Source organism: Carettochelys insculpta, chromosome 21 (assembly GCF_033958435.1).
Source record: "Carettochelys insculpta isolate YL-2023 chromosome 21, ASM3395843v1, whole genome shotgun sequence".
NCBI lineage: Eukaryota > Metazoa > Chordata > Testudines > Carettochelyidae > Carettochelys > Carettochelys insculpta.
In genome coordinates, this window is record NC_134157.1 from 11,444,992 (window position 1) to 11,472,224 (window position 27,233).

The following is a 27,233-nucleotide window of genomic DNA, read 5'->3' on the forward strand; positions in this document are numbered from 1 at the left end:
TTTTTTTACATATAAAGAACAAGCTTGCACACCCCCAGTGATGCAGGATTGGTAGATGATTGTGGAGCAGATCTGAGGAATGCTCTTTATGACCTGACTTCGGAACCAAAAGCACTGATGCCAGTGTTTGGACTCCACATGCTTTAAAGATAATCATCGCCTTTAATGTGTTTGAAATTGGACCATGAGCCTGGAATTAGAAGTCTCAGCTATTTTCCGAGTTAATAAGTGGTATGGCATTGAATGGCACTAAGTAATGTGTCAATTAGGCTATATAACTTTTACCTAATCATGAAAAATAGGTCAAGTTGTTTGCCATAATAAATGTTGGACAGGTACAAGAAAACCAGCCAAACTGCATTAGTCCAAATAAAAAGGCTATGGATTATGCTAAAATCATGCTTTGTTTAAAAAAATTGTGGAACTGGAAATTAGTAAGCCAGAACTGGGGTATTGGATATTAATCCCCCTAAGTGGACAAAACAAAGGGATGGGCTATTCCATTCACTAGTCCCTTTGTGAGTCCTTAAAGAGACTTAAGCGGGAGAGAGGATGGATATGAACAGATGAAGGCTGCTGAAGCAAGCTTCAACATTACAGCTACTATCTCCTGGGACCCTAGACTTTCATTGTTCTAATCCTAGGAGATGTCCTGACCCAACCAGTCCAGAAAAAAGGCTGATACCATGGCCACCTCTATTAGCTCCAGCTCCACAACAGCCAGGTTGGATGAAATGAAATCGGACTTCAGCAGTAGTAGCACCAACACCAGCTCCAAGCCATTCCAACTCACTCATTCCCTTTTCCACAAAAGGCAGTAATTCTCATCTTTGATACCATCCAAAAGACAGGGTTCATTGTCCTCAGAGCTGTCCTTTGGTTTTATGGGCCCTCCACAGTACCATTAAATTGACAACAGTTGGCAAGGGATGATTATTTTTAGAGATGTGATTTCATAATCTTTATTGATACATGAATGAGATGTTTTTAAAACATTTTAAACTAAGGTCTTACTGCTTAACAGTAAATTCAGAAACTGACAGACTGGCAAATTCCTGTTAAATGGTTTCACTACCACTTGAAGGGCTCTTTCAAAGGTTCTGCTAATAGGCTGTGCAGGTTTTTTTCACCTTTAAGTTAGCTAGATTCTCTTGGGACAAAGCAAAGCTGCAGATCAGGGTAGGAAGGGGCAGCTGGGTAGACATGAAGACTCAATGGTGCCCCAAATGTTATAGTGCTCTACACAACTCTGTATGGCTAAGCATGATGCTGATTGTCCTGGAACAAATATCCTTACAGATTAACCTAGTTTGGCATGGAGGTTCCAACATTATGGCCACTACCACATCCATCCAGTAAGACTCCTTCCAGTCTCTGTGAGCCACCAACAGTTGCCCTGGTGAACCCAGGCCTGCCAACAGGGCTGGGGTGGGGGATGGGAGCAGTTGCCCCCAGGCTTGGCATTCCAATGGGTGCCAGCATTCCAGTTGCTGCCAAAGTAGCAGCAGTGGCAGCTGGAGCTCTTTGTACAGCTTTGAGGGAGCGTGGCAGAGTGAACAGAGCTGATGACCTTAAGCCTTGCCACTCCTGCCTTTCTGGTGGCAGGGAGCCAGGATCCCCCCAACTTTGCCCCAGCAAATGTAGGTGCCATTGGATGAGCCACTTCTTGAAATGAGCCAGAGCCCACTCTGTAGGTGGTTAATGTTCCCATAACAGTCGGGGGGGGCAGGGGTGCATGTGTGTGTCAAGCCATTGCTAAGATCTTAGCACCATTACCTGGTATACTCCTTGCCTGCAGCAATTCAGTGGTAGCGTTATGTACCTGACTTGTTCAGCAAAGTTGGGATCATGTACTTGAAGTGGCTTGGTTCACAGAATAACCAGCACTAGGATTGACTTCAGTTGAAGTCGGGCTGTAACCAGCTCATATGGCAGTTTGGTAACAAGTTCCATAACCATTAATGTGGCTCAACCTCTTACAGCAGTTTGGTGCCTAATATTAACACTATACGAATCCTCACATTTGCTCAGGCAACTAGGGTCCAATTCTGGCATGGGTCATAGTCTCTGAAGGAACACTTGCTGAAAGGGGGTTATACCCTCCTCCATCAATGTCACCAAAGTTTACTGAGTTGTCACAGGTTTAGGGGAATTGCACTGTGAGGCTTTACATCTAGCATCAACTAGGTTAATCTGTAAGGATTACATTGGTGTTAGGCCAATGGTGCCAGGATGCAAGTGCTGAATCAGATTAACCTACAGGGAACATTAGCATTCACTTGCTGATACCAGAATGGCCACAAAAAAATTAACCAGACTAGGTGCTCAGCTGTGCACTGATGAGGGCAAGACCAAAGTGCTGAACAGGCTGAATCTGCTGACTCAGGAGGGGATCCAGGGATTTTGATACCATATCAAGCATGCTGGGAACGTGATGCCAAATAAGCCAACCCTGAAGGTTCTGAGGATGTCAATGTGGTACTGAGACTTCAGCACCAAATAGGGCAACTTGACGGACTCTTGGGACCCTGATGCTGCATCTTCAGGGCTAGGACCTCAATTTTGTGCCAGAATCTTAGCACCACATAAGACTGAGACAGAGAAGGCTGGAGACCTCAGTACTGTCTGACATCAGGTGCCGGCTGTCACCAGATGGCTGTCACTTAATGGGGGCACATTTTCACTTAAGGGCTAATTAATGTCTGCCATTTATGCTGGCCTGAGCCACTGCCAGATGTAGTGGAATGGGGTTAAGAACCCTCCTACATTAGTAGGGCTATGTTAGGCTCCTAGGAGTCACCCTGAGTATCTGTGCTGGATGGTATCCTTTCTTTATTCTTCATTCTGAAGAAAAAGTACAATCTTGTAATCTAACCTTTTAAGAAAGTCCCCCAAAAGGGCAGCACCAAAAGGGAAAAAATGAGGAAAGCATCAAGGACAGTGAACCATTAGTGGGCAAAAAGGAAGTGAAAGGCAGCTAGGGACACTCCTTTTACACCCTCAGAATCCTCCATTTGGTGGGGGAACTGGCACCAACAGATACTTCTCACTAGAAAAATTCTGCACCTCAGTGCCAGGCCACCATATCTTACAAGGGGGAACAGGAAGAGGCCACCTGAAGAGCTAGTGTAGCGTGCAGTGTTCTTAAAAATGTACACTCTTCATGGTTGGGTGTCAACCAAATGCCGGGTGCTTTATTTTTTTATTTTTTTCGTTCAGAACATTTGCTTCAATACCCCTGACCAACATCTCCTTTCTAAAACTTATGTTGCTTGGTGCCACTCCCCTCTCCTTCCCCCAGGGGGTAGCATCTGAGGGATGCTCTTTATGTGAGTGTGCATGTAGAGCTTGTAAAACTCTTTGGGATGAAAGGTTGCATTATTATAATTAAACATGAAGCCTGTTCACACCCAGAGAGACAGTTTTATTCTACTTGTGGAGTCCTTCATTATACAGAAATGATACTTTATTTCAACCAATAAATGAGAGTGACAGGTAGATCACAAACTGCATCACAGCTACTACCAGCACTGAGATGGTTCACCCACGAATATGGGGCAATACAATAACGCAACTGTACGCAGCAGAGAATTTAACAATCAGCTCAAAAACTCAATGTCAGGATTCAGTTAATTTGTTGGGCTTGTGTGTGTGTATATCTATATATATTCCTACTTAAGTATTTGCTAAAATCCACGTGGAAGCACAAATGGCTTAAAACACCTTACATATATATATTTTGATCTTTTATATATATATATATATTTATAGATATTTATATAATAGGATATGTTCCTCATTAATACAATATACTTGTTTTAATTCCTTTAAGCAACTGGAAAGGAAAAAAAATAGTTTCACCAGAGTCACATCTGACATGTGTATATCACAAACTACAACAGAACAAGCCATGTGTGAGATGCGAGTCAGACCATTCCAGGACAGAACAGCTAAGAGGCAGGCAAAGATTCTCAGAGGGATCAAGGCTACATTTCAAATGGTGGTTTTGGACTCTCTGGGCGGGAGGGACTGGCCTTGCCTGGCCGGCTGGAATTTAAAGAAAGACACAAAAGAAAAAGGAAGAGAAAGGGAGGGGGGGAGGAAAAAAGCATTAAAACAACAATTAAAACATGGAAAGGAACTGGCATACAGAACCTCAGGCAAAGTGGATCCACAATAGAAGTCAAAAGCAACGATACTGGAATAAGAGAACTTAAATCTGAATAAGAGCTAGTTCAAAGCCTGCCAGGTGAATGCTTTTTTTGGCTTCAGGAAAGCCACAACATCTGAGGTGCACAGGACCAATCTCTATTTTTAATACTCTTTTTTTCTTTTCTTTTTACACATACAATGTTAAAACAAAAATACCCAAATCATTAAGAAGATGAGTCATGGTTGGCAGTGGTTACAAGTTTCCTCAAATAGGTATGGTACCATCCGCATGCAAAAAGAATAGGTTACCGTAATCATTACACTAAACACCCCCTCAAACCCACCCACCCACCCCCAAAAACACACTGAACAAGAAATGTGCTTATATGAAGCAGAGATATTTGGAATAAAACATTAGCGAACTCCCTGAAAACTTTGTTTGTCCATTTACAAAAGGGACGACCATCTATTCCCCTCAGTTTCTGGAAAGTCAGATGCAGGCAATGATGTAACACAACTGCTGGCAGAGGCCAGCGGCTCTCCATCAGCCATATTTCCTCAGCTACTAGGGAAAGCTGAGGGCAGGTAGATCCATCTGCTCCATGCACTCAGAGGTGCATTTATGTGCTATCTCAGACTTCGATTTGGAAGGGTTACACTGTTCAGTAAAGCTCCCCCCAATCTTGCTTTGAAGTGAGTTGCACTGTTCCCAACAATACATGAATTTTTGCACCTTAATTCAAGCCTGTACACTGGACATTTCACCTTTGTTACCAGTAATGTCACACATTGACAGTGTAACTTATTCTTCTGAGTTGCGCTTTGTCTTCTTAACCACAACATAAGAAAATAGCTACAAAGCTACAGATTAGTTCTAGGTACTGAGACACTACAGCTAGCCAATGCAGGCAGGACACATTGTTCAGGCTAGACCAACCAGATGGAGCACTTGGCTGGGTAGCTGCCATTTGGGCTTAAGGATGCCCCCATAACTGATCACTCCAAGGAACCTGTGTCCTTTCAAGTCCCATGCCATTGAATGGGGACTACTCTACACTCAGAAAGCAATACAGGACGCACAAGAGAAGACAAACTCAATCACTACCTTGAGTTTTACAACACACCAGGAGGGGGCAGTGGAAGGTGAAGGGGTGGGATGGATGAGAGGAGTGAATGTGCCTGTGGAAGGTGGTATGGGGCAAGGAAGCCGTGGTTACGGAGCTCGTCGCCAGCTGTCTACAGGCCTTGGGTTATAAATCTAAGAGGGACGGTTCAGCTGGTCGGATTATGGTGGGTCGAGTAGGTGAGGCAGGGCCCTTCCTGCTGTGAAAAAGCAGAAGAAAACAAAAACGAGAAGAGAACACACACCGTGGTTAGCATGGCAGTCACAGTCACAATCACACATGCTTCTCCACCTCACTGGAGCCAGTAAAAGACACAAAAGAAAGGGGACCTCAGTTGAGTGAAATGGGTTACCCACAGCATCAGCAAGAGTCCACGGAGAAGTTTTATAATTTTAAAACCACTTTAACATTGGCTTCTCTGGTCACTGTGGATCCCTAATAATAGTGAGGAGGAATTAACTGCACAACTATCATTTCCTTCCAGCTGGGAAACACAAAACACAAAGGCTAACTGCCAGCAAATGGACAGGCACTTGAATGAGAGTCGAGAAGCATGGACATGAGAACAGTGAAGCTACTCTATCAATCAAGTGAACATCAGTCACACAGTGTGGACAGTGCCCTCTGGGAGGCGCTGTCATAGAGGCTGCTGGCTGGTTTGGAGAGGCACCCTTCCCCCACAGTAAGGCAGGTGGCAGGCTGCAGATTTCAGTTCTCAACAGCTAGGAGCATGTTCAAGATTAGCTACTGAAATAAATTTGATCCTTTTGTTTGTATAGTCATGGGGCCAAACAACCGTGACTCTTGTTCAAGGAAAGAAGGAAGATTATGCATAATCTAAACAGGGTTAAAATTGGATAGACTTTTCCCTCTGAATGAAAATTTGCATATTTTAAATGAAAATTCAAACTGCTCCCTGCAATGTCTGCAACCCAAACGCAACAGCCTCCTGTTGGCACATGAGACTTGGAAAACTAAACTGATCAGCATGGGGCAAGACTAGTTTCATTGCCCAAGATTAATGAAATGCAGAGAGTAAATGAATAGGATGTGAGTGAAAGTAAATGATTTTAATACCATTCTCTCAAATAGTCAGCATTTGTATTGGTTACACACAGAAGGAAATCTTGTTGAATTTGCATTTTATTAAAACTAAGTCCCTGAGGCTTTTTGCATACTCTTAAATCTTTCCAAGACCTATTTTGCACAAGTGCAGACTGTAGTAAATGTATATTCAGTAGCTACATTGATGTAATTCTACTTGTGTGAATTTCTACAGTCTAAACAAGCAGTAATTAGAACCAGAACATTACGTTCCTAATTAACAGATGCAAAGTCAAATTCAGCCCAGTTTCAGCAGACACATCTCCACTGAAACCAAGGGCACTTCAACTATCTACTAGAGGGCAAAACCTGACCTTTTGTTTCCTTTCTGGGGCAATATTAGGCCATTACTACACTACAGTTGTTGCAGGAGCAGTGCTCTGGCACTGCAGCTGTGCAGCTGGGGTTTCTCCATTGATGTAAATAATCTACCTCACTGAGCAGAGGCAGATAGGTTGATAGAGGAATTCTTCCACTGACCTAGCTTTGTTTACAGTGGAGGCTAAGTTGACTCAATCATGTTTCTCAGGGCATTTTTCACAGTCGTGAGCAGCATAGCTAGCTTGGTCTAATTTTTAGGTCTAGACCAGGTTGACTATACCACCCGAAGTTTTTTTTGTTTGTTTGTTTTTTAAATAAAGAAACTACTGAGCACAGCGATTTTTATCTTGAATCTGCAAATGCCTATAATGCAAGACAAGCCAGCACTTCCCACGCCATCATGCATAAGTTGCTTTTCAAGAAAAACAACATAAATGATGGGAACAAGTTAACTGAAGAATAATTCAATACCACTGCTAGGCAGTTAAAATTATACCTTTACACTGAGGAGGCAAATGAGACACGGAGAATAGACATCCCGTGGGGAGGTGATGACATGTATTACTGGCCTTCTTGATGCATTGAGGGTCTGTGTTATTTGCTATAGTTGCTCACCTACAGCCTTACTCGAAGTCCACTGAAGTTAATGGGAAGAGTACCACTGACTTTTAATGGGATCTGGATCAAGCCTTTAGCTAGATGCTATTGTACCTCGCCACTTGTATGCTAAAAGACTTTTACCGAAAAGCTCAGAGGCCTGCTTGCATTTCATATGCTCAGATTTTCTTACTGTTCTTACCAGATATGGAGAGAAAAGAGTTTGAAATCCCTGGAGAGCAAATGATACAAGACATTCAGGCACAGCTGGGCCACACAGCCCTGCCAGAGTACACAGAATTGAAAGGTGAATTGAAATAAGAGATGTGCTAATGTTCTTGGCCGATTGTGCACAAAGTAAAAAGATGGTCTCATACAGGGTTGGTGCTGCTCTCTGCTTATTTTATTTTACTTTTTTTCGGATCTTGACTTCTCTCCTTTTTTCTAGGTGAGATCGCTAAAGGATCTAGATGGTGACATCATCAGAGGCTGAAAACTGCCTCCCAGTAAGGATCTCTGCCCATTGTAAACATCTTAAGGGAGAAGAAGTCAGGTGTTGGAGGTTGGGGCTGGGAATGGCAGAAACCTTCATAACCTTGTTATTGTACACTGCTACACTCTTCTCCCTCGGTAGCTACTGACAAAATTCCCACTGACTACAATGAGAGTGGAATTTAGCCCTAAAATGAACAAGAGTGGGCACAAACCAGATAGCTATTTGGTTCAGTCTAATTCTTGACCTTCCCCCCCGACCCTTCCACTCTTTGATTTGCTCACCTTGATTATCTTTTTTCTGATTTGTCCTCCTTGCTTACTGTTTTTAGTTTTCTGTGCCTTAAATATTGAGTCTGTTCTGGTCTGGCTATGGTCTGAAGAAGTGGGACTGTCCCACAAAAGCTCACCTAATAAACCATTTTGCTAGTCTTTAAAGTGCTACTTGACTGTTTTTTGTTTCCAATAGCTATTTTGTTTGCTTTCCACTTTGTCTTTCCAGCCATGTTCAAGCTTAGTTCTGTATCACTTCTAGGACATGAGAGGACGTCACAAAAATCTGGCTAAGAGAAGAAATACTTGGATTTATTCTACAAAAAGCTGCTGCTATCTATAGTCAGATTCAGAAGGGTGAACCTTCAACACCACCATCCCAGATTAGCCCTGATTTACTTGGTGCTCTCTGTAAACCAGACGAAATGCAAATAAAGCCTCATAACAGCGAGTCCCAGAACAAAGCACAGATAACAATCAACACTCCTATCTGAGACCCTCCAGGATAAGAATTTCTACTAGTACTTCCAAAGAGGTCCGCAGCAGGCAGGCGACTGGGGAAAACCTGATTCTTGCTTTGGCACCTCTGTGCTGAGTCATGAGTGAGGAGGGCTAACAGAGATGAAGCTCCTGAAGCAAAACATTTACCACGGAACAGTCACTGTGTTAGTTCTTCATCCTGTGGCACTTCTCAGCCCTCTTCCCAGCTACAAGCAGCTGTAAGATAGTCACCGTTCTCTATGAGACAGGAGCGGATTATGAACTCTGAGAGCTTGACCCAGAGAGGCACTGAATTAGGGATGTAAAATCACATTTAATTAGTTAACTGGTAGGTTTAACTGGATTAACCAATTAAAGGGGCAGCAGCTAGGGTGTCTGCTCCAGCCCATGCTGGAATGGCATCCCCATTGCCCCACCCCCTGGCCACAGAGCACCAGGAACCAGGACTGCTCTGGCCTATCTGGAGCTTCCCTACCCATGGCACTTCCACAGGCAGGAGAGCACTGCAGCACAGCCAGAGCAGCCCTGGTCCCTAGCACAGTGCAAGCAGGGATGCTTCAGCTGGGCAGAGCAGACCTTGTCCCCAGAGCACCGTGGGTGGGGGAAGGGCGCTCAAGCTGAGCTGGAGCAGCCCCTGTCTGCAGACTGTCCAGCCACGCCTTCCCCAGCCACTGTGGACAGGGACTGCTCTGGCTGGGCTGGAGTGCCTCCACCCACAGCAGCCCCATGGGGCTGGAGCAATCCCCTGTCCACGGGAGGCTGCTCCAGCCCCTACTGGTTAATCGGTTAACCAGTAAAACCTTAACATCCCTACACTGAACATGCACAACTACAATTGACTTCCATGATAGCTGGTGGTGCTCAGCATGATCAGGTCCTACAAACTCAAAAGGAGCTGCAGTTGCTCAACATCCTTTCATGATTAGGCCCATCTTGAAGAAAGATCATGAACATAAGGAGAAAAAGTGGGTCTCGCCAGACATATCTATCCCACCCATGGTATCCCAAATCTGACACATTCTACCCTCTCCCCTCTTCCTCTCATCAGTAAGAGACAGTGGATCCCAGGAAGTACAGGCAAACTCCATTAAGGTCCACATCTTTCTTCAAGTTACATCCTCCCTTGTTTTAATATTTAACTAGATGGAAAGTTGAGCTCCTGAGTGTAAGCCCACACAGTACACTATATACCCGATGATGGGTCACCTTGCTAATCTGGTGTTGAGCAAATAAACCACTGCAAAGTGCAGGGGGAGAGCAAAAGAGAGAAGGATAGACAGAGAGAGGCCCTGGAGCACAGAGGTGAAGGTGGGACATGGCGGGGGGGAGAGAGAAAGGGACATCTGAAGGGCAAAAAAACGAGAAGAGCTACGTTAGAGGGATCAAGAGGAAAAATATATGATGGATATTTATTTCCAACTGGGACCAGATGAAACCTGGGTTAATGGGGGTGTATGTAAGGGTACAGTTACTCTATATTTGGGGGCCCGAAACCATGTCCTGCCTTCCATGGACACTAGATGGTGATGCAGGGACTACTTTGAGCAGACATGCGGAAATGTAGAACAAGAGTTCAATCCACCACTCCTCATCATGGTCTCCGGAGAGGCCATGACAGCAGACAGAGATGGAAAAGACTAGAGTTCATTCAGTCCATCTACCTGTCAATGCATATAAGCAGGATAAGAGAGGCACTGTTGCCACTCTGTCACCCATTCTCCCATCTCTTTCTCTCTCCTCACTCTGAACCCAAACACTCATGGGTGAGGTTTTTTCCTCTGATCATTTTACTTTTTTTGAAAAAACAGTCAATTCCAAAGACTTCTCCCAGCCTTTCCCCTGACTGCAGCTCTAAGCAGCTGCTCTCTGATTATCCAGCATTCTGTTAAGACTCCTTCCTTGGTGGTACCTGGCAGAAGTGGTTGTTTGGACATGGAGATATGGTAGAAGTTGAGTATCAGATAGGAGAGGTGAGCAGTGAAGTGATGGGAATGGAGGAGGGGAGACACACTGACTCATGCATCGCAGGGAGAGAGTGAAGAACATACCGTGGCTGCCAGTCCTCAGGGGTCACTGATAGTGATTCTGAAAGACAACACGAAATCAACATGGCAGTTCAGACAATTCAAAGCAGAAGCCACACAGACAGTCAGGAAGGTGAAACACACATACAGAATAAACAGACAGCTTACAGGAACACACCCTACACACACTCACCTACACAGGAGAATGCATGTCACACACAGACACACCTGGCCATAGAGATGCATACATACCAACAGAATAAAACACACACCTAATCAAGAGTGCGGACAGAGGCCCATGGATATACACACATTTGTGTACATACAAATATGCATACATCTATATAGAAACATATGGCCTTCACTTATGCACAAGAAGGCTTACAAACCTGTAAGTTTGTGATGTATGCACACACACAGATGCATTAATAGTCATTAGCATATTTATGTGAGCACACAAATAGGCTTCTTCACATTTACACCCATTCAAAGCTAGATCCACACTCAGACTTCAGGCACATCTGCACATATTCACGCAAGTGTCCATGTGCAGTAAAATACACTCGTGTTTAAACTAACGAACATGCTAGCATGCACAGCTCTCAGGATTTGGTGGATGGATGTCACAATTAACTCAAGATCCAGGCTTTCTAGTGATACCACAACACTAACTAATTTAACACATCGAATCAAAAGAAATGAAGCCCATGAGAAGTGGAAATCAAGAAGGACTAAAGTGCAATTCTGGGGCTTCAGTTACAATCAGGAGATGAGGAAAAAAAGACCCAACAACAGATTTTAAGGCCAGAAAAGACCATCAGATCATGACAACCTATATAACTCAGGTTGTAGAATTTCATCCAGTTACCCCTGTATTGATCTCAGTAACTTCTGTTTGATTAATGCATATCTTCAAGAAAGGCACCTCCATTTGACAAAGATTCTCTCTGAGAACAACTTTTTGAAATCTCTCAAGTAGCCAGTTCTTGATATTGTATAGTGTAAGTTTTATAATCAAAATATCATGCTGCATAAACCAGATGTCTGAATATATTACATCTACAAAAGTTAACTTTATCAATTAAACATATCTCAACCATGAAAGAAATCAAGTTTGTTTGACAAAACCAATTTTCCACAAATGAGAATTTTCCGCACAGGTCATTAATGTACACGGCATGTGGCCTTCATTGCATGGGCAGAGGCTTATGAATTGTTTCTAGTATACTCAGATAGAGATAAATAGGTCCCAAGGATACATGTAGATGGGGAGCATGGACCGATGCAGGAGACTGAAGGACCAACTTGCTGAAGTCCCCCACCTAGGGACATAATCAAAGGAAAATGCTCCTGCTTCTTTGATAACTTCCTGTTCAAGAAAGTGGACTGTGAGGTATTTTTGTATAACAGCACATGCATAATGAATAGTAACAAAGAGGAAGCCGTGCTAGTCTATACACTATCAAAACAAAAAGCAGTCAAGTAGCACTTTAAAGACTAGCAAAATGGTTTATTAGGTGAGCTTTCGTGGGACAGACCCACTTCTTCAGACCATAGCCAGACCAGAACAGACTCAATATTTACGGCACAGAGAACCAAAAACAGTAAGCAAGGAGGACAAATCAGAAAACCTTCCCCCCCACCCCTCCACTCTCTGATTTGCTCACCTTGATTATCTTTTTCTGATTTGTCCTCCTTGCTTACTGTTTTTGGTTCTCTGTGCCTTAAATATTGAGTCTGTTCTGGTCTGGCTATGGTCTGAAGAAGTGGGTCTGTCCCACGAAAGCTCACCTAATAAACCACTTTGCTAGTCTTTAAAGTGCTACTTGACTGCTTTTTGTTTCAATAGCACATGCATAAGTGTCTCTATGTGTCTGTGGGTGCACTCAGTAAAGAATACTCCAACATCACCAGCCTTGAATCCAGATGTGCATACAAACCAGATGGAGATGACACACACATACATACAACAGGCATATGCACACACATCCATGCAAGCATAAAAATCCTGTTTCCTCACTGTACTCACTCCCACGGTATGACCCACTCACACTGTAAAGATAACAAGTTCCGATTCGCACTCATGTGGCACTCAGTGTAATCCATCCATACCTATACACACGTGTAAGATGGGTATTAAAAGAAAAGCAACAATGGAGATGATACCTGTTCACCCATGGCAGAAAGACTCAAGCCTCCTGCCAGAGGGGAACTTTCTTATTCTATATACAGAAAAGGGACAGAGGTTGTCATTTGGGTTCCCTGGTGAATGGAGAAACCTAAATGGCAAACACAGTATAAGGCCATGGGAGGAGTCTATGAACAGCTGGAAGGTTAGAGGAATGGAGGAGAGAGAATGGGAGAAAGAGAGAGAGAAACTGTGAGTGAGCATTGGTTTCACTACACCCTTCAGAACCATCCCATTCCCCTCCAACCTGGGGCAATGAGATTGCACTACAGATACTACACCATTCCAGCCCCCAGGGCAAGGGAGAGTGACCTGTTCAGTTAGACGTTTCAAGTTTCCTTCCTCTAGTCCAATGTTGTTGCTTTGTTCAGAACCACTCTGCTGCAGATAGAGGAAATCAACCATAAACTTCTGTTACCAAGGGGGTTAGGGGTAGCAATCTAGGCTGGTGCAGAGGGAGAAGCATCCCCTTAGAGGAAGGAGCTCTGCTCATTTCAGGCTGTTTAGGGGATCCTACCAGGATGGCCAGGATATATAGAATATTTTTTATGAATGAGGAAATGAAGCACAAGGTGTGAAAGGGAGATGGAGAAAGAAATGTGGGAAACACATCAAAAATGAACAGAAAACTAGTGGCATTGGAGGCATCAGCAGTACAAGAAACAAGACCAAAACTACACAGCTGAAGCATGCAGATATCCACAGGCACTACCAATGGTACTGCAAGTCCTGTGAGAGGGCAGCAAGGCATATGTGGCTGGGTCCCTGGGGGAACAGCACCAAGGGGCGGAGGAGAGGACAGGGCAGAGGCTCTGAGAAGGTAACTTAATTTGCACACCAACAAATCAATAAAAACTGATCTGCATCCTCTTCGGACTCATCCACTCCTGCTCCTGCTCCTGCCCTGGGCTGGATACATAACCTGTCAAAGAACTTTCTCTCTCTCTCTCTCTCTCTCTCTCTCTCTGAACAAGCAGCACCCAGGGAGTCAATGTATTATCACAGGGGAAGGACCAGGCAGCCTGTAACATACTATCACCACCCATCAAAGACAGGGTGTTATCACAGAAGAGGGGTCTGGGAAACACTGACATATGAACACCTATCAGAAACACAGCGTTTTAATAGAAGAGGACCAGGCGGCCTCTGACATGCACAATCAGCACCCACTGGAAACGGCATTATCATAGGAAACGGACTTCCTTTCACCTACAGATGGGAAGTTCCTGGTTACCATTCATTGTATCATTCCATTTCTTTCAATTCCTCAGGCTGGGATCAAGTGTCCAACACTGATATGACCTAGGTTCCCGTCCTGCCTCTTTCTAAAATGTCCTTAGCAATGCACTTGTGACTCATTTCACAGTGTCAGAAGTATGCACAGGGTGATTGTACCCTGGGGGAGGACCCAATCCTATAAAGCTTCCTTATGAGAATGTGACTTGTAACATTAGCTCTCTGGCTTAGAAAGTATGGTTAGCACTTGTAGTTAATTGAGACAGTAATAAGCGTGCTTCTAAGGGAAGTCCACCTCCCAATCAACTTGTTCTTATAATATATTCCTACCCAGCTGGCCACTAGTACTGAAAGCAGCAGACAATCTGTGTAGGAAATGTATCCACATATCTTGCGGAAGTCCTTTCTTCCTCTCCTTGAAATACCCTGTATCAGGAGAGGAGAAAGAGCTAACACACTGGGGTGCCCCTGACCTGGCTCTCACTTCCACAAAACACAAGCCACTGCCCAGGCCTATCCCATCCCACTCCCGGCACTTTCGTTTCTTACTCATAAGAACATGTACCAGTACTGCTGCTTTGATTGGGATTATCATGCACAATCTGCTGTGACCCAAGATCCCTCCGAAACCCGGCATGTAGTTTTTTGCAGGAAAGATGTCCCTCTCTTTCAGACGGCTGCCTCCTCACTGTCTCCCCTGAGAACATGAAATTTTAGCACTAAAAACAAAGGAGCAAATGTTCCCAACTACAGAATTGATTCAAATAACAGAAAAAGGCTTCACCTATCCCAAATGACCCGTGACAGCTCTGTAAGCTGAGAGGAGGAAGGTCTTACCAAAGCTGCCACCCGAAACCCTGATCTCTCCCTACTCTGCACAAGTCTCTCAGGACTTACCTGGGAACACCAGGAGGAGCACGGTTTGGCCGAGATGGAACTTGAGGTGGGGGCCCAAAAGGATCAGGGGAAGCACCTGGCCTGGAGGGCACAGGGGGAGCACCACCCAGGGTGGGTCCACCAGCAGGAGGAGGTCCAGGAGCTGGACCTCGAGATCCAGGCCTGGCTGGTGGAACTGCAGGAGCTCTCCTCTGTGGTGTAGGGCTGGATGTAGGAGACCTACCAAACAAACCAAGAGAAGTTCAACTGCAGCAACAGGCATGTACAGTAGCACTCCAAAACCCATAGAGCCTTCAGCACCTATCCAGCCCTGACATCACCTTCCATATCCCTTCACTCCTTCTGTTTGCCCTCAAGACTGCTCCAGCCTCCATATAACCTTCAAGAGTCTGACAGCCTAATTCATCTGTACAAAACCCTAAAAGCTCCTATATAAGTTTCAAGGCCTCAACAATTTTCCACACCCCAGAATCTTCAGCATCCATTAGCCTTCATATTCTAGCAGAAGGCCCTGTCTAGCCCCTAAAGAGGCATCAGGCAGGTTTGTTGTGCACTCCTCCTGAGCCTCTGGTACCTGCGTCCAGATGGTATATTCTGCACCTGCAGCCAGGAGTCGTCCACCGGCGGGGGCATAGGGGTGCTGATGGTGGTGGTGTTAATATCCCCGATGATGTTGAGTGCCTCTTTCAAGGCATGATACATGCGGAGCATCTCATCACGCCGCTGGGCCTGCTCTGCTGATTCTTCCATGAGGGTATTTTGGTCTCCACAGGAATAGAGGTTTGCCAGCAACTCTGAATGGATAAAATCCTTCGTCTGTAACCACAGCAGAAGGAACAGAAAAATCACGATCATCAAAGCCTCCATCTGAATCATCTTCCCTGCCAAGCCCTTCTCTTTCTCCTCCTCATTTAGTCTCTATCTCCCATTCTCTCCTCCAGCTCTATCCTACTGGTCCGCCCATCTGTCTCTCCCTTTCATCTTTTTCCTTCTCTCCATGTCTTTTTCTCTTTCTAGTTCTCCCACAGTCCCAAACAAGATAAGCAGGGGTATATGTACGTTGTTGATCATGAGATGCATGATGGTCTTAGGCATGAGGTCTCGGATGGTTTTGTTGACAATCCCCATGTAGGAGTCCACAAGATTTCTGATTGTTTCCACTTGTCTCTCCAGTTGGGGGTCCATAGAGTGCATGAAACTGTCGGATCCATTTTCCTCTGTTTCACTAGCCTACAGACGGAGGGCAAAAGGGAGAAGCGGCAGTTGAAAAGAGAGAGAAATTCTTTAATTTGCCAACAGGGTCAAAAAGTAAATGTGAGACAGCGAGGGAGAAATGGAGGGACTTCATGCAGAAACTTGAGAAACAACTTGATTTTAACTCTGAACTTCACTCCCAATGCATTATTCAGCTTGTATAACCAGGTAAGCCTTCCCCAGCTCAACTGAGGAAGGGCTATGAACATATTTTCTATGTTAGTGCAAGTCTGCCCTATCACACTACACGAAAGCTGGTTATTGGAGAAATCAGAGCCAGTTTACTCACAAGTTGGTATTTAGTAGCATGCTGCCCTCCTTAATTTTTTGTCACTAGCTGCCATACATGTGAACAAATGTGTACCCAGCATACGTGCAAAAGCACGAACATGAATTGATCAGTTTGTATGCAGAACTCAGATGCACCCGCATTTCTGCAGGGCCCGGTGCATACAAGTGTACCAATATGTGTGCACAAAGTGAGCTCCAATCCACAGACGTATGTACAGGGGCAGGATGAGTGAACATACATGCATCAATGGGTATATTAAAATAGGTTAATAGAACATGCACCACAAACACTATAACTGTACACATGTGTGTATGACTGTGTACGTGCACATTTGTATGTTTTCATGCTTACACCTCATGTCTCAGAATGCCAAGGTGGACAGAAGCCTGAGTACTAGAATTCTAGATCTATCAGCTAGTTCAGGCTGACTCTCAAAGAGCCATCATAATCAGGATTGGGGAAAGATGATGCAATTTATACAGCTCTTTAGAAGTGCCTAGTGTCTGTGTAGCCATCTAGGTACCTAAGGAGCTCAATCACAGGAGTTTCTGGGTGCCAGTGGCGATTATAGGAGCAATAACAGTTTCAAGAAAAGTGTACTCAGTCTTGCAGTTGCTATGTGAGGGCATCATTTGCAGCTGATACAAAGGTGAGGAGGGAGAGGGTAGCTGGCTTGTGGGCAGGAAGAAATGACCTACCCAGGAAAATGTGAGTGAATGACCTGCTTGGACTGGCTGCTATCTCAAGTCTCTACCTTGAGGAGTTACAGCCTTATAGGCCCTGTTCTGGTGGTGGTGATAGAAGGAAGGACAGCTGGATGCTACATGGTAGTCTGAATTTTAACAGGTGAAGTACTCAAATGTGATAGCACAAAAAATAGTAAAGCTTCCCTTAACGGATAACAAAGGCCTGGGTCCACAGGATTGAGACTTATATTATTCACTAGTGTTTTTTGGGACTTGCACCATAACTTCCTGTTTTCCCATGTTTGTAACTTTATGAAAAAAACTTCCATTTGGGCTGAAATGTTCCTTGCTTGAGCTCAAGTCAGCTCTAAGGAACAACAAACATTAATTAATCCTCACAACCCCTCAGTGAAGTAAGAGCACCTCATTTCCATTACACAGTGAAGAAACTGAGGCACACTGATGAAGTATTTTGCTCAGGATCACCTAATGAGTCAGTGAAACAGCCCAAAAAAACCCACACACTCATAACTGAAATACAATATACAGCTATCTCTAGAATTAAATCTGGCAACAATAATGCTGTACACCACACCTGCCAAAGCTCATCCACTAGGGATTAATTTCCAGGCAGTTTTCAAAACACAAAGGATTTTCCTGTGTGTGTTTCAATGTTCTATTTAAATGTTATTCATCATCTTATTTTTAAATTTCCCACACTCACACTCCCATTTTGATAGACTTGCAGCTGTTTCTGACATGAAATGAAGCACAATGTTGTCTCAAATTTGTATGAAAACAATTCAAAAAGAAAGTGGAAATTTTCTGTTATTTTGTCTCTGTTTCCTCCAGAGATCTTTTGTTTCGGCTTCAGTTGGAAGGATCGTATGTATCCTCAAAGGGATAGAAGGTGTTATGGTCTGAGAAACATGCAGCTAGGGAGCTGGAATTCAGACATGACTCAGGAAAAAAAAAAAGAGGATCATTTGCCAAAATAATAAAGTTCTGATGAGATTCAGAAATCAAATACCAAAGAGAGGGAATAAAAAGAGAAGAAGGAAAACGTAAGCCAAGAACAGAAACAAACAGCAGATGATCCAACAGCAGGTACAAGGACAGAGGGAGAATGAGTGATTGCCTCCCAGGAGATGATGACAAAGGGTGAAAAAAAGAGACAGAAACTGAAAAAGGAAAATCAAGCAAATCAGAACTATCTGATAAGAGCCCCCAAGGGGCAGTTACAGGCAAAAGGGATGTCACTTACTTTGTCCTTGTCCTGGCAGGTCAGTTTGAGCATATTAAACAAAAACAAAAAAATGACAAAAATAAAAAGAAGATTTTAGTTGGTCTCAGAGGCAGGAGAAGCATCTACTATTGCATTGTACGGAAATAAGACCAAACCCAGTCAAAAACACAGGTCAAAAGGACTAAGTCACCCTGGGCCATAGAGGCTGAGCAGGTCATTAACTCAATTGAAATGATCAAAATGGAACCCCTCCAATGGAAAATGGCTCATTAAAGATGGATGTCATGACAAATTTACTTATTTGCAATGGCTCCTCCTTTTACCCTCGCCTCACATGGGGTCTTGTGCTTAAGTATTGGACAAGGATTACAGCAGTCACATAGCAGCAAAAATATCCCAAATCTTTCCACTGCCTCAACAGTAGGTGAAGTAATTGGAAGTCCTTCCATTAATGTCAGTAATTTTGGATATGGCCTAATGTCCCCTTAACTCTCACTCCCTTTCCCATCGAATGGTTATAAGATAAAAAGTCATCAAGACAAAACAGAGATCTTCAAATTTAGCAGAGAAGGTGGATGAAACCCTACCAGAAACACAACTGTCTGAAAAATCGACAGGCAAGTAATTTTCACTGCTCTAATAGATAAGTATTTATAATGACTTTTGCCAAGTCAGAGACTGAAAAGTTTCAGGAATGTCTCTAACTCTACATGAGTGTAGATTACGGTATGTAATAATATTTCTGCTTTTACAGTATTTTCTTAAGAGAACACAACACTGGTCATTACAGGATTAAAAGAAAAAGTCAAGGAAACACAGTAGGCCAGGTTCTACATATTTGAGACAAGGGACCTTTCTATTGTAGACGACTCAGATATCTAACAAGCAAAATAATTTTTAAAAATACCCTTCCTGACAGGAGAGCACAGCTCTGGTAAAGCTGATGGAGCTCCAAACCTGGCCATAGAGAAAAGGGACTGATGAGTAATAAAACTGGCCAACATTATGCCACTGTCTCGGAATCTCTTGCCATTTAGGGGTGACGTGGTTAAATACTTTCAAACGATTTTGCTATTGACCATTCCCTTCTTCCTTGAGCTGAAGCACATTTCCCAACAGCATGAAGCAAGGGAAGTGCCTTCAGCAAGGTTTGATTGTAGTGTTTGTGTTTCTTCTCCTCTCTCCTCATCTCTCCCTAGCAGAGTTTACCATTGGAAAGTTACCTCCCCAGACTGAGAAATCTAAAGTACCTAGATTTTACAGACCTTAGGGCTTGTCTACATTACCACCTTCCTTCGAAGGAAGGATGGTAATTAGGGTGTTGGGAGTTTACCAATGAAGTGCTGCGGTGCATACACAGCACTTCATTAAGCAAACTCCCCCCTGCGGCAACTTCGAAGTTTAAAACTTCGAAGTACCGGCACGCGTCTAGCTGCGGCTCACCCACTGGTACTTCAAAGTGCTGGGGTAACTTCAAAGTCCCTTTACTCCTCAAAATTTTGTTTAAAACTTCAAAGTTGCTGTGGGGGCGGAGTTTGCTTAATGAAGTGCTGTATATGCACCGCAGCACTTCATTAGTAAACTCCCAACACCCTAATTACCATCCTTCTTCAAAGGAAGGTGGTAGTGTAGACAAGCCCTTAGGGACTATACCCCTATCTTAAAGTTAATGACGGTTTTATGCTGTGCATCCTCATCAAGGGAAGAAGTATTGTATGTATGTATGTATCAGAGGAGGCTGAGACCAAGAAGTTCAGCCTGACTTCCAACTCTAAATCACAGCAGGAGATAATAGTGGTAAGGGCCTTACAATATCTTCCTCTTTAATTAAAAGGGTGATTGTTCAATTGTTGTTCCTAAGACACTTGTATGCCACCCTGTTATAGCTGATGGTCAAGTTCTCAACCTACCCCAACACGCTCTGGGTACACTCCTGCACGCAGGAAGGAAGCCTTCCAGCTGTCCACCTCTTCCTGGGTCTCACAGGCCAACTCCAGCTGTCGATAGTCTTTGTAAACGTTCCTAAGAAGTGAGACATAAGATATGTTACTTCAACTCTCCTCACACGGCAAAGCAACTTCTCATCTCTGTCAAAGTTCTAAAATCCTTAATGTGTCTATGTGTCCATGACAACGTAGACTAGTCTTTAAGGTGTTATAGGACAGCTTATTATTTGTGAAGCTACGGATTAACATGGCCACCCCTCTGAGTCTATCTTCTCATTGCCTGCTAAAATCCTCCTGCCTCCCCTGCACTGGAGTACCCTATGAAAAAGCCAGGGTGGAAATGACTCTCCATTATTAACCCTAGTTTTCCTCACTCTAATCCCCTAGCAGATCCCAACCCTGCCCTAAAGAGACCACTCTTGGGAGGTGTGAGAGAAGATTGTCTTTCGAAACACATTCAGTCACACATTTTTTAGGGCTCATGAATTATTGGGACTGACTTTATTATCCAACTGGAAGGAGCTAGAGGGATTCAAATAGTAGCAATCTGGCCCACAGAGATCCCTGGGGATAGGCAACCTGGCTAGGTGAAGTCTGGGATCACATTGCACAAAGCACTGCAGAGAAGTAACAGGTATGATAATAAAGAGCATAGGGAAGGATCACAGAGTCTTTTAAAACAGATTTTCTCCTAATGACTGTCCTCTGAGGAGATATTCATCCCATCAGAACAACATTTCTTTTAGAGATCCCATCTCTCTACTTCCTCTTCTCTGTAACCTGCTATCCTATACCAGGGTGTTCCAAAGATACTGTGCAGGGCTGTACAAGTTTGTGTTCTACTGAAAAGGGACTTTAACAATCGTCTACAGAAGGAATGCTCAAAACTAACATTTCTTTTCAAATTCGACACATTAACGTGATTTGAACAGGGACAGCAATTACCTGACCTATTATAAGAACTTTTTAACATACTTTGATGTTTTATCTATCTCTTAGCTTCCCCACCCCACAACCTCCTCCCCCACCACCGTCCCTCTGCTTTTCTGATTTGCCAACTTTGATAACAATTTTTGGACCTCTGTGCTTTATATATTGAGTCTGTTCTGGTAAGGCTATGATCTGAAGAAGTGGGTCTGTCCCACAAAAGCTCATCACCTAACAAATTGTTTTGTTAGTCTTGAAAGTGCTACATGACTGATTTTTTGTTTTGATAGAATACAGTCTAACACGGACATTTCTCTGTGACTACAGGGCTGAAGTTAGAGATGTGATTTAGGTAATTTTAAGAAAGAGTTTAGCATGCTCGGAAGAAAAGATGACACCTCTGTTCAGTGTTGAAGAGAGCAAAGATATGCTTGCTGGACATGAAGCCCTTCTCAACATCCCGCAACTTCAGGTTATCCACTGGTAGCATGTACTTCTTCTCCTTCTCCTGAAAGAAGATCAGCAAATAGTCACTCACTGCCACTGAACAAATCCTTATCTGGTAAAAGAGTTAGTCAACAGTGGGATCTTCAGAATTCACTCCCCTATTCCCTCAATAAGTCAAACAGCAATGGGGCCCTCACAGCTTAATTCCCAAACCTTCCAGGAGTCCACCAGCAAGCGGGATCCTCAAAATCCATTTCCCACAACTTGATGGCCCTAACCTCTCTAGTAGTCCATCGGTAATGGGACCCTCACCACCCAACTTCCCCATCCTTTACAGGAGTCAGTCAGTAAGGAGTCTCTAATGCAATCCAGCTCTATCATCACCTTAAGGAATCAGTCACCAAAAGGGTACTCATAGCCCAATTCCTATAAAACCCTCAAATTGTCAGTCACGAACTTGGCACTTGCAGCCCAATTCTTCCATGCCATCAGCAAGGGACCTCTCTCAATCTGATTCCTCTGTCCCATAAAAGTCAGCCATTCAGCAACTGAGCCCTCACAGACAAAATCTCCCATGCCCTCATGGAGCCAGTCTGTCATGGGGTCCTCATAACTGAATTCTCCCATTCTTTCAAGAAGCCAGTGAGCAGTGGAACTCATATCCTAATTCCCCAAGATGTCCGTCAATAACAAGACTCTTCCAGCCTGATTTTCCCATACTATAAAACAGTCATCCAGCAAATGGGCCCTCACTCACAGCCCTGTTCCTCGTCCCCTCAAGATCTCAGACGGCAAAGGGTTTCTCACTGTCTAGCCTCCAACCCTCAATTCCTACATCCTATAAAGCAGTAAGTCAGCAGGAGCATCTTCATAATCTAACTCTCTTATTCCTTCAATGAGTCAGTCAACAAAGGGGCACTCATAGTCTGGCCCCACCATTATCTCAAGGAGTCAGCTGGCAACAGCACCACCGTAGCCTAGCTACCTGAACACCTCAATAAATCAGACAGCACCTGGGAATTCATATCCCAATTCTTCAATTTCTTTAAGGAGTGAGTCAGCATAGCTATCTCAGCCCAGCTCCCTGTCCCCGCAAGGACTCAGTCAGTCATGGGACCCTCACAGTTGAATTCCACATCCATTCAAGAAGTCAGTCGGCAAGCACTCCCTCGTACCCCAGTCTCATAATTTGATGCCCTCCATTCCATAAAACTGCCAGTCAGCAAAAGGAAAGGCCTTCACAGCCTGACTTCACATCCCCTGAAGGAGTCAGTCACCAAGAGTGCCCTCACAGTCCAGCTCCCTCATTGCAAGGAGACAGTCTGCAAAGGAGCCTTCACAGTCCAGCTCCATCACTGCCTTGAGCCAGTCAGCAATAGGAAACCCACAGCCTACCTACCATTCTACCTCATTGTCAGACAACAACTGAGCACTCCCAGCCCATTTACCTCCATTCTTTCAAACCATCACTCAGCAATTGGGCTTTTACAGTCCAGCTCTCCCATCCCCTCAAGGAATCAGTCTGTAATGGGCCCCCTGCAGCCCAATTCCTCCATCTCCTCAAGTAGTTACTCAGCAGCAGGGCTGTCACAGCCCAGCTCTCCCATACCCATAAGGACTCAGGCTGGGTCTACACTAGGGGGAAAACACAACTGATTTACGACACGGCTCTCCAGCTCTGAACATTACGTAGTTGGAGTTGATGTATCTTAAATCGATTTTTGCTGCCATCCCCACAGAAGAAGGTTAACAGGAGAAAATCTCCTGTCGACTTTGACTTCCCTGGCTCTTTGCGACTGTGAGGAGCACCAGGGTAGATGGCAGCACTGGATTGTTTGATTTAGTGCAGCCCCACTATGTGCACTAAATTGAACCCCAGAAGATCCACCTCAAGTACATCAATCTTGCAGTAAGTAGAGACATGCCTTTAGTTAGCAGTGGCACCTGCATCACTTCCAGGACTCAGCCTTCAGAAGCCAATTCCCCATCCTCTTAAGGAATCAGTCAGCAAATGACAACTCACAGCCCAATTCTTCCATACTCTCAAGGACTTGGTTAGCCACATGGCATGGCACAGCCCTGCTCTGCACTCACCTCAAGGGGTCAGACTGCACCACTGCCTTCATATCCCAACTCCCCTATTCCCCCAACAAGCCAGTCAGCAATTGTGCCCTTACAGACTAATTCCCTCATCTCTTTATGGAATCAGTCAGCTAGAGCAGCCTAACGGCTTATTCAATCACATATTAGGAGTCAGACAGTAACGGGGTCTTCACATTCGATTTCCCCCCTCCCCTCAAGAAGCCATTCAGCCGAGCTAGGATGACTCATCATTTATTTTAAAGGACCTGCCCTTATTTCCTTGACCTGCCCCTTAGGGCACCCATCCCTTAATTTATGATCTATTAAAAATGTATTAAAACTACAATAAATACCATTTTAAATATTCAATCAATACTCATGATAATTACATTATATACCTGAGGGCAGCAGAAATGTGCATTTAAGAAAAAATAGATAAAATGCAAGGGGAAAATGGTATTTTCTTAAAATGCCCCTCAAATAAAGCACTGCCCCTTATTTTTCTATGTAGTTTCCCCTTATTTCCATCCAGCAAAAGTGGTCACCCTAAGCAGGGCCCTCACAGCCAGGACTGCCCCAGTCTCTCAAGTCAGTCAGGAGCTGAGCACTCACAGCCATCAAGAAGTCACTCAACAAGGGGACTTTCACAGTCTACCCTCTTTACACTTTCAGTCAGCCAGCAAGGGAGCCCAGGAAGGCCTGTTCCCCCATCCCTCAAGGAGTCAATCGACCGTGAGGCCCCCACCATGCAATACCGCCCGCTCATAAACAAGTCAGTCTGCTCTGGGCCCTCAGACACTAAGCAGGTATTGCTTTATCAAAAGGGATCAAGAGAGGGAGCCATAGTACCAAACTCCTCACATTGAAGCAGGGTGCAGCTCTCTGAGACTACTCCAATAGAACTGTATTATGTCCCCCTTGTGTATGGGTTGTGTATACGTCATGCTTGTCTCTGCTAGAAACATGGAGAAATGTGATCCCTCACAGGGGAAAGGGAATAGTAAAGGCAGGCAAGCTTCTAGCAGAGCTCCCAAAATCCATCTGGAAAACATGAGGGCAGAAAAGCAACTGTAGAGGGTGATTCTGCTGATACATTTAATAGGCAGATGGAATCAGTGGCCAAAGATAATGATCTGGCCACTATAATGGCCTTATAGGCCTCAATCAGGAATTAATGGGACTTGGTGAGATAGCTAAGTATACCAGCATACTCCACCACATGGCCCCGATGAAAAAGTCAAATGACATTATCTGTTACAATATAATCTGGTGCTGGGAAAGTTGTCCTGGAAACTGATGGTCTCTGGGAATCACACGGGCAGAACAGGAGGCAGTTTGGGGAGCAACAGAGCTTCTGTACCCGTCCCATCACTGATCGAGAGGGATCAAAGATAGAAGCGGCATTCAGACCTCAATTCCTCTGTATTTTTTGCTGAAACTGCCAATCAAGGAGCCAGCTAGTTTTAACTGAAGGGGGTACGTACTTAGTGACTCAGATGCCTATTGATTAGAAATATGCTTGAAACCCATATAACTCATTTCACATTCTGAAAGTCACTAACAGCTTCCAGATTGCAAATGAATTTCAGTCACTACTTCTCTGGGTTGCGTTGGAACTGCTGGCCTAGAGGAAAAGACCACCCATTGCTAAGCCCCCAGGCAAGCCAATCAGTCCCCCAGAAATTTCTCCTACCAAAGCTAAGAAGTAGGTCTGTCCCACAAAAACTCATCACCTACTAAATTATTTTGTTAGTCTTTAAAGTGCTACATGAGTACTGGGTTGGTTTCTTAGGATACAGACTAGCACATCTACTTCTCTGTTACTAACTGAAGCTAAATTACATGTCCCTCACGTGCAATCTCTGTGCTCTCCAAGAAAGTAACTTCAATGAGGATGGCAGCAAAAGGAATAAGATCTAGAAAATGCTTTTCACATCTTTTTAAAATGTCAGGAAAGTTTGGAGCTTGATGTAAAAGAAGGAAATAGGAAAAAAAAAAGCAAGAAATCAACTGATAAGGCAACAGAATTCTCTGCGTCCTAAGACCTAGGTGATGGGTTATGTCTGTTTTCACCTTTTACTTATTTTACTTCCATCAAGGCCTTGGCGTTCTTCCCCTTTATCACATAGGAGTTGCTTCTGTAATGCTTCTAGCCTCTCAATGCTGCCACACCCCACACCATTGTTCTAGTACCAGGATTTGCACTCAAAAGATCTTGTATGATCTTCATTTCATCAAGATAAATCAAGGGTGAATTTAATGGGGTTAGGATCAAACCCTGGATCCATTACAGCTAATGGTAATTTATCATTAACATTAATGTGATCATGATTTGGAACTTTCTCCAGATTTACGCCAATGAAACTGAGGTCAGATTTTGGACCCCAGACTCTACGGTGCATTAGGAGCCACAAACGTGTGGATTTGCACTTCCAACCTCTAAGTGAAGTAGGAGCCAAAACATTAGCACCGTGTTTCCCTCCCTTAAGATGTGAAGGCAGTGAATGCCATTGTATGGAATGCTAGTGCCAGGTTGCCAGTTTCTGAGGACAGTGCATCTGTAGCCTAGAGCAGGGGTGAGCAAACTTTTTATGACAGAATCCACTTTTTGTTCCTGCAGTTAGCATGGTGCCCTCAACCTGTCTAATATAATCCAAACAGATGGAAATTTCTGCTGCATTCATATGAAAAAAACCTCCTTTCAGCATGTGTAAGAAATTAAGAATGTTGAATGCAAAAACTTTATTAATCTGTATGTAAATGTGAATACACATACACAACACAGTAACATATTTCAACATTTTTAATTAGATGGATGAGCCTGACACATAGCAGCCAATCATGCTGCACCTCCCTTTTGAAATTTCACATCCCCCATAGGGGGCCTTCCCCAACTTTGCCCACCCCTGCCCTAGAGCAAGATTTAAACAAACAACCTCAAGGGGCAATACTCCTGCTCACTAGCATACAATTTTTCAGGTTTAGGGGTAATGAGAGCCATATAAGAGCTAGAGCATGGGTGCCAGGAGATAGATCCCTTGGCACCTTATTGCAGCATGGTGCACAAGGACACATTAAGCCCCTGTTGTTCTGATACACCATTTCACCACACGTCTACCCCAGTCTCTCAAAAGTCCTAGCTCCACTCTTTCCATCTTCTCAGTTTTCATCCCAGCCTGTTTTATATCAATACTCTGACTTCATTTCCTGAATGTAGAGACAGGAAAGACTGTAACAAGCTGCCGAAGGCTGAGCCTTTCAAAGCTTTGGCCGAGCCCTCTGACCATATGTTAGCAATCAGGCTGTGTGTGGTGACTGAGACATCCCAGGAACAGTGCAGCCAAAAGGGGAGGAGGGATGGTCCCCCCACCCCAGACTGACAGATGCAGGCAAAAATCAGAGAGGAAGAACTAGGTGCCATACATTGGGAGGGGGAAGGTAGCT

At 44.2% G+C, this 27,233-nt stretch overlaps 1 protein-coding gene across 9 annotated transcripts in view; it reads right to left on the reverse strand.

The window, feature by feature from the left end:
- The window catches only part of DNM1 (dynamin 1), a 147,571-nt gene that overhangs the window by 33,628 nt on the left and 86,710 nt on the right, over positions 1-27,233 (reverse strand). For 2 of the 9 annotated variants that reach the window (XM_075015883.1, XM_075015875.1), the window contains exons 15-20: positions 21,659-21,768; positions 20,298-20,409; positions 15,969-16,139; positions 15,484-15,725; positions 14,910-15,128; positions 14,040-14,438 (exon numbers count right to left, since the gene is read on the reverse strand). In XM_075015883.1, the coding sequence (XP_074871984.1) occupies positions 14,354-14,438; positions 14,910-15,128; positions 15,484-15,725; positions 15,969-16,139; positions 20,298-20,409; positions 21,659-21,768 (939 nt within the window). In that variant the 3' untranslated portion in view covers positions 14,040-14,353. Of the gene's footprint in view, positions 1-3,004; positions 4,048-4,513; positions 8,853-10,612; positions 10,650-14,039; positions 14,439-14,909; positions 15,129-15,483; positions 15,726-15,968; positions 16,140-20,297; positions 20,410-21,658; positions 21,769-27,233 lie in introns of those variants that run through there. The other 7 variants (XM_075015880.1, XM_075015881.1, XM_075015877.1 and 4 more) reach the window with 7 other exon arrangements.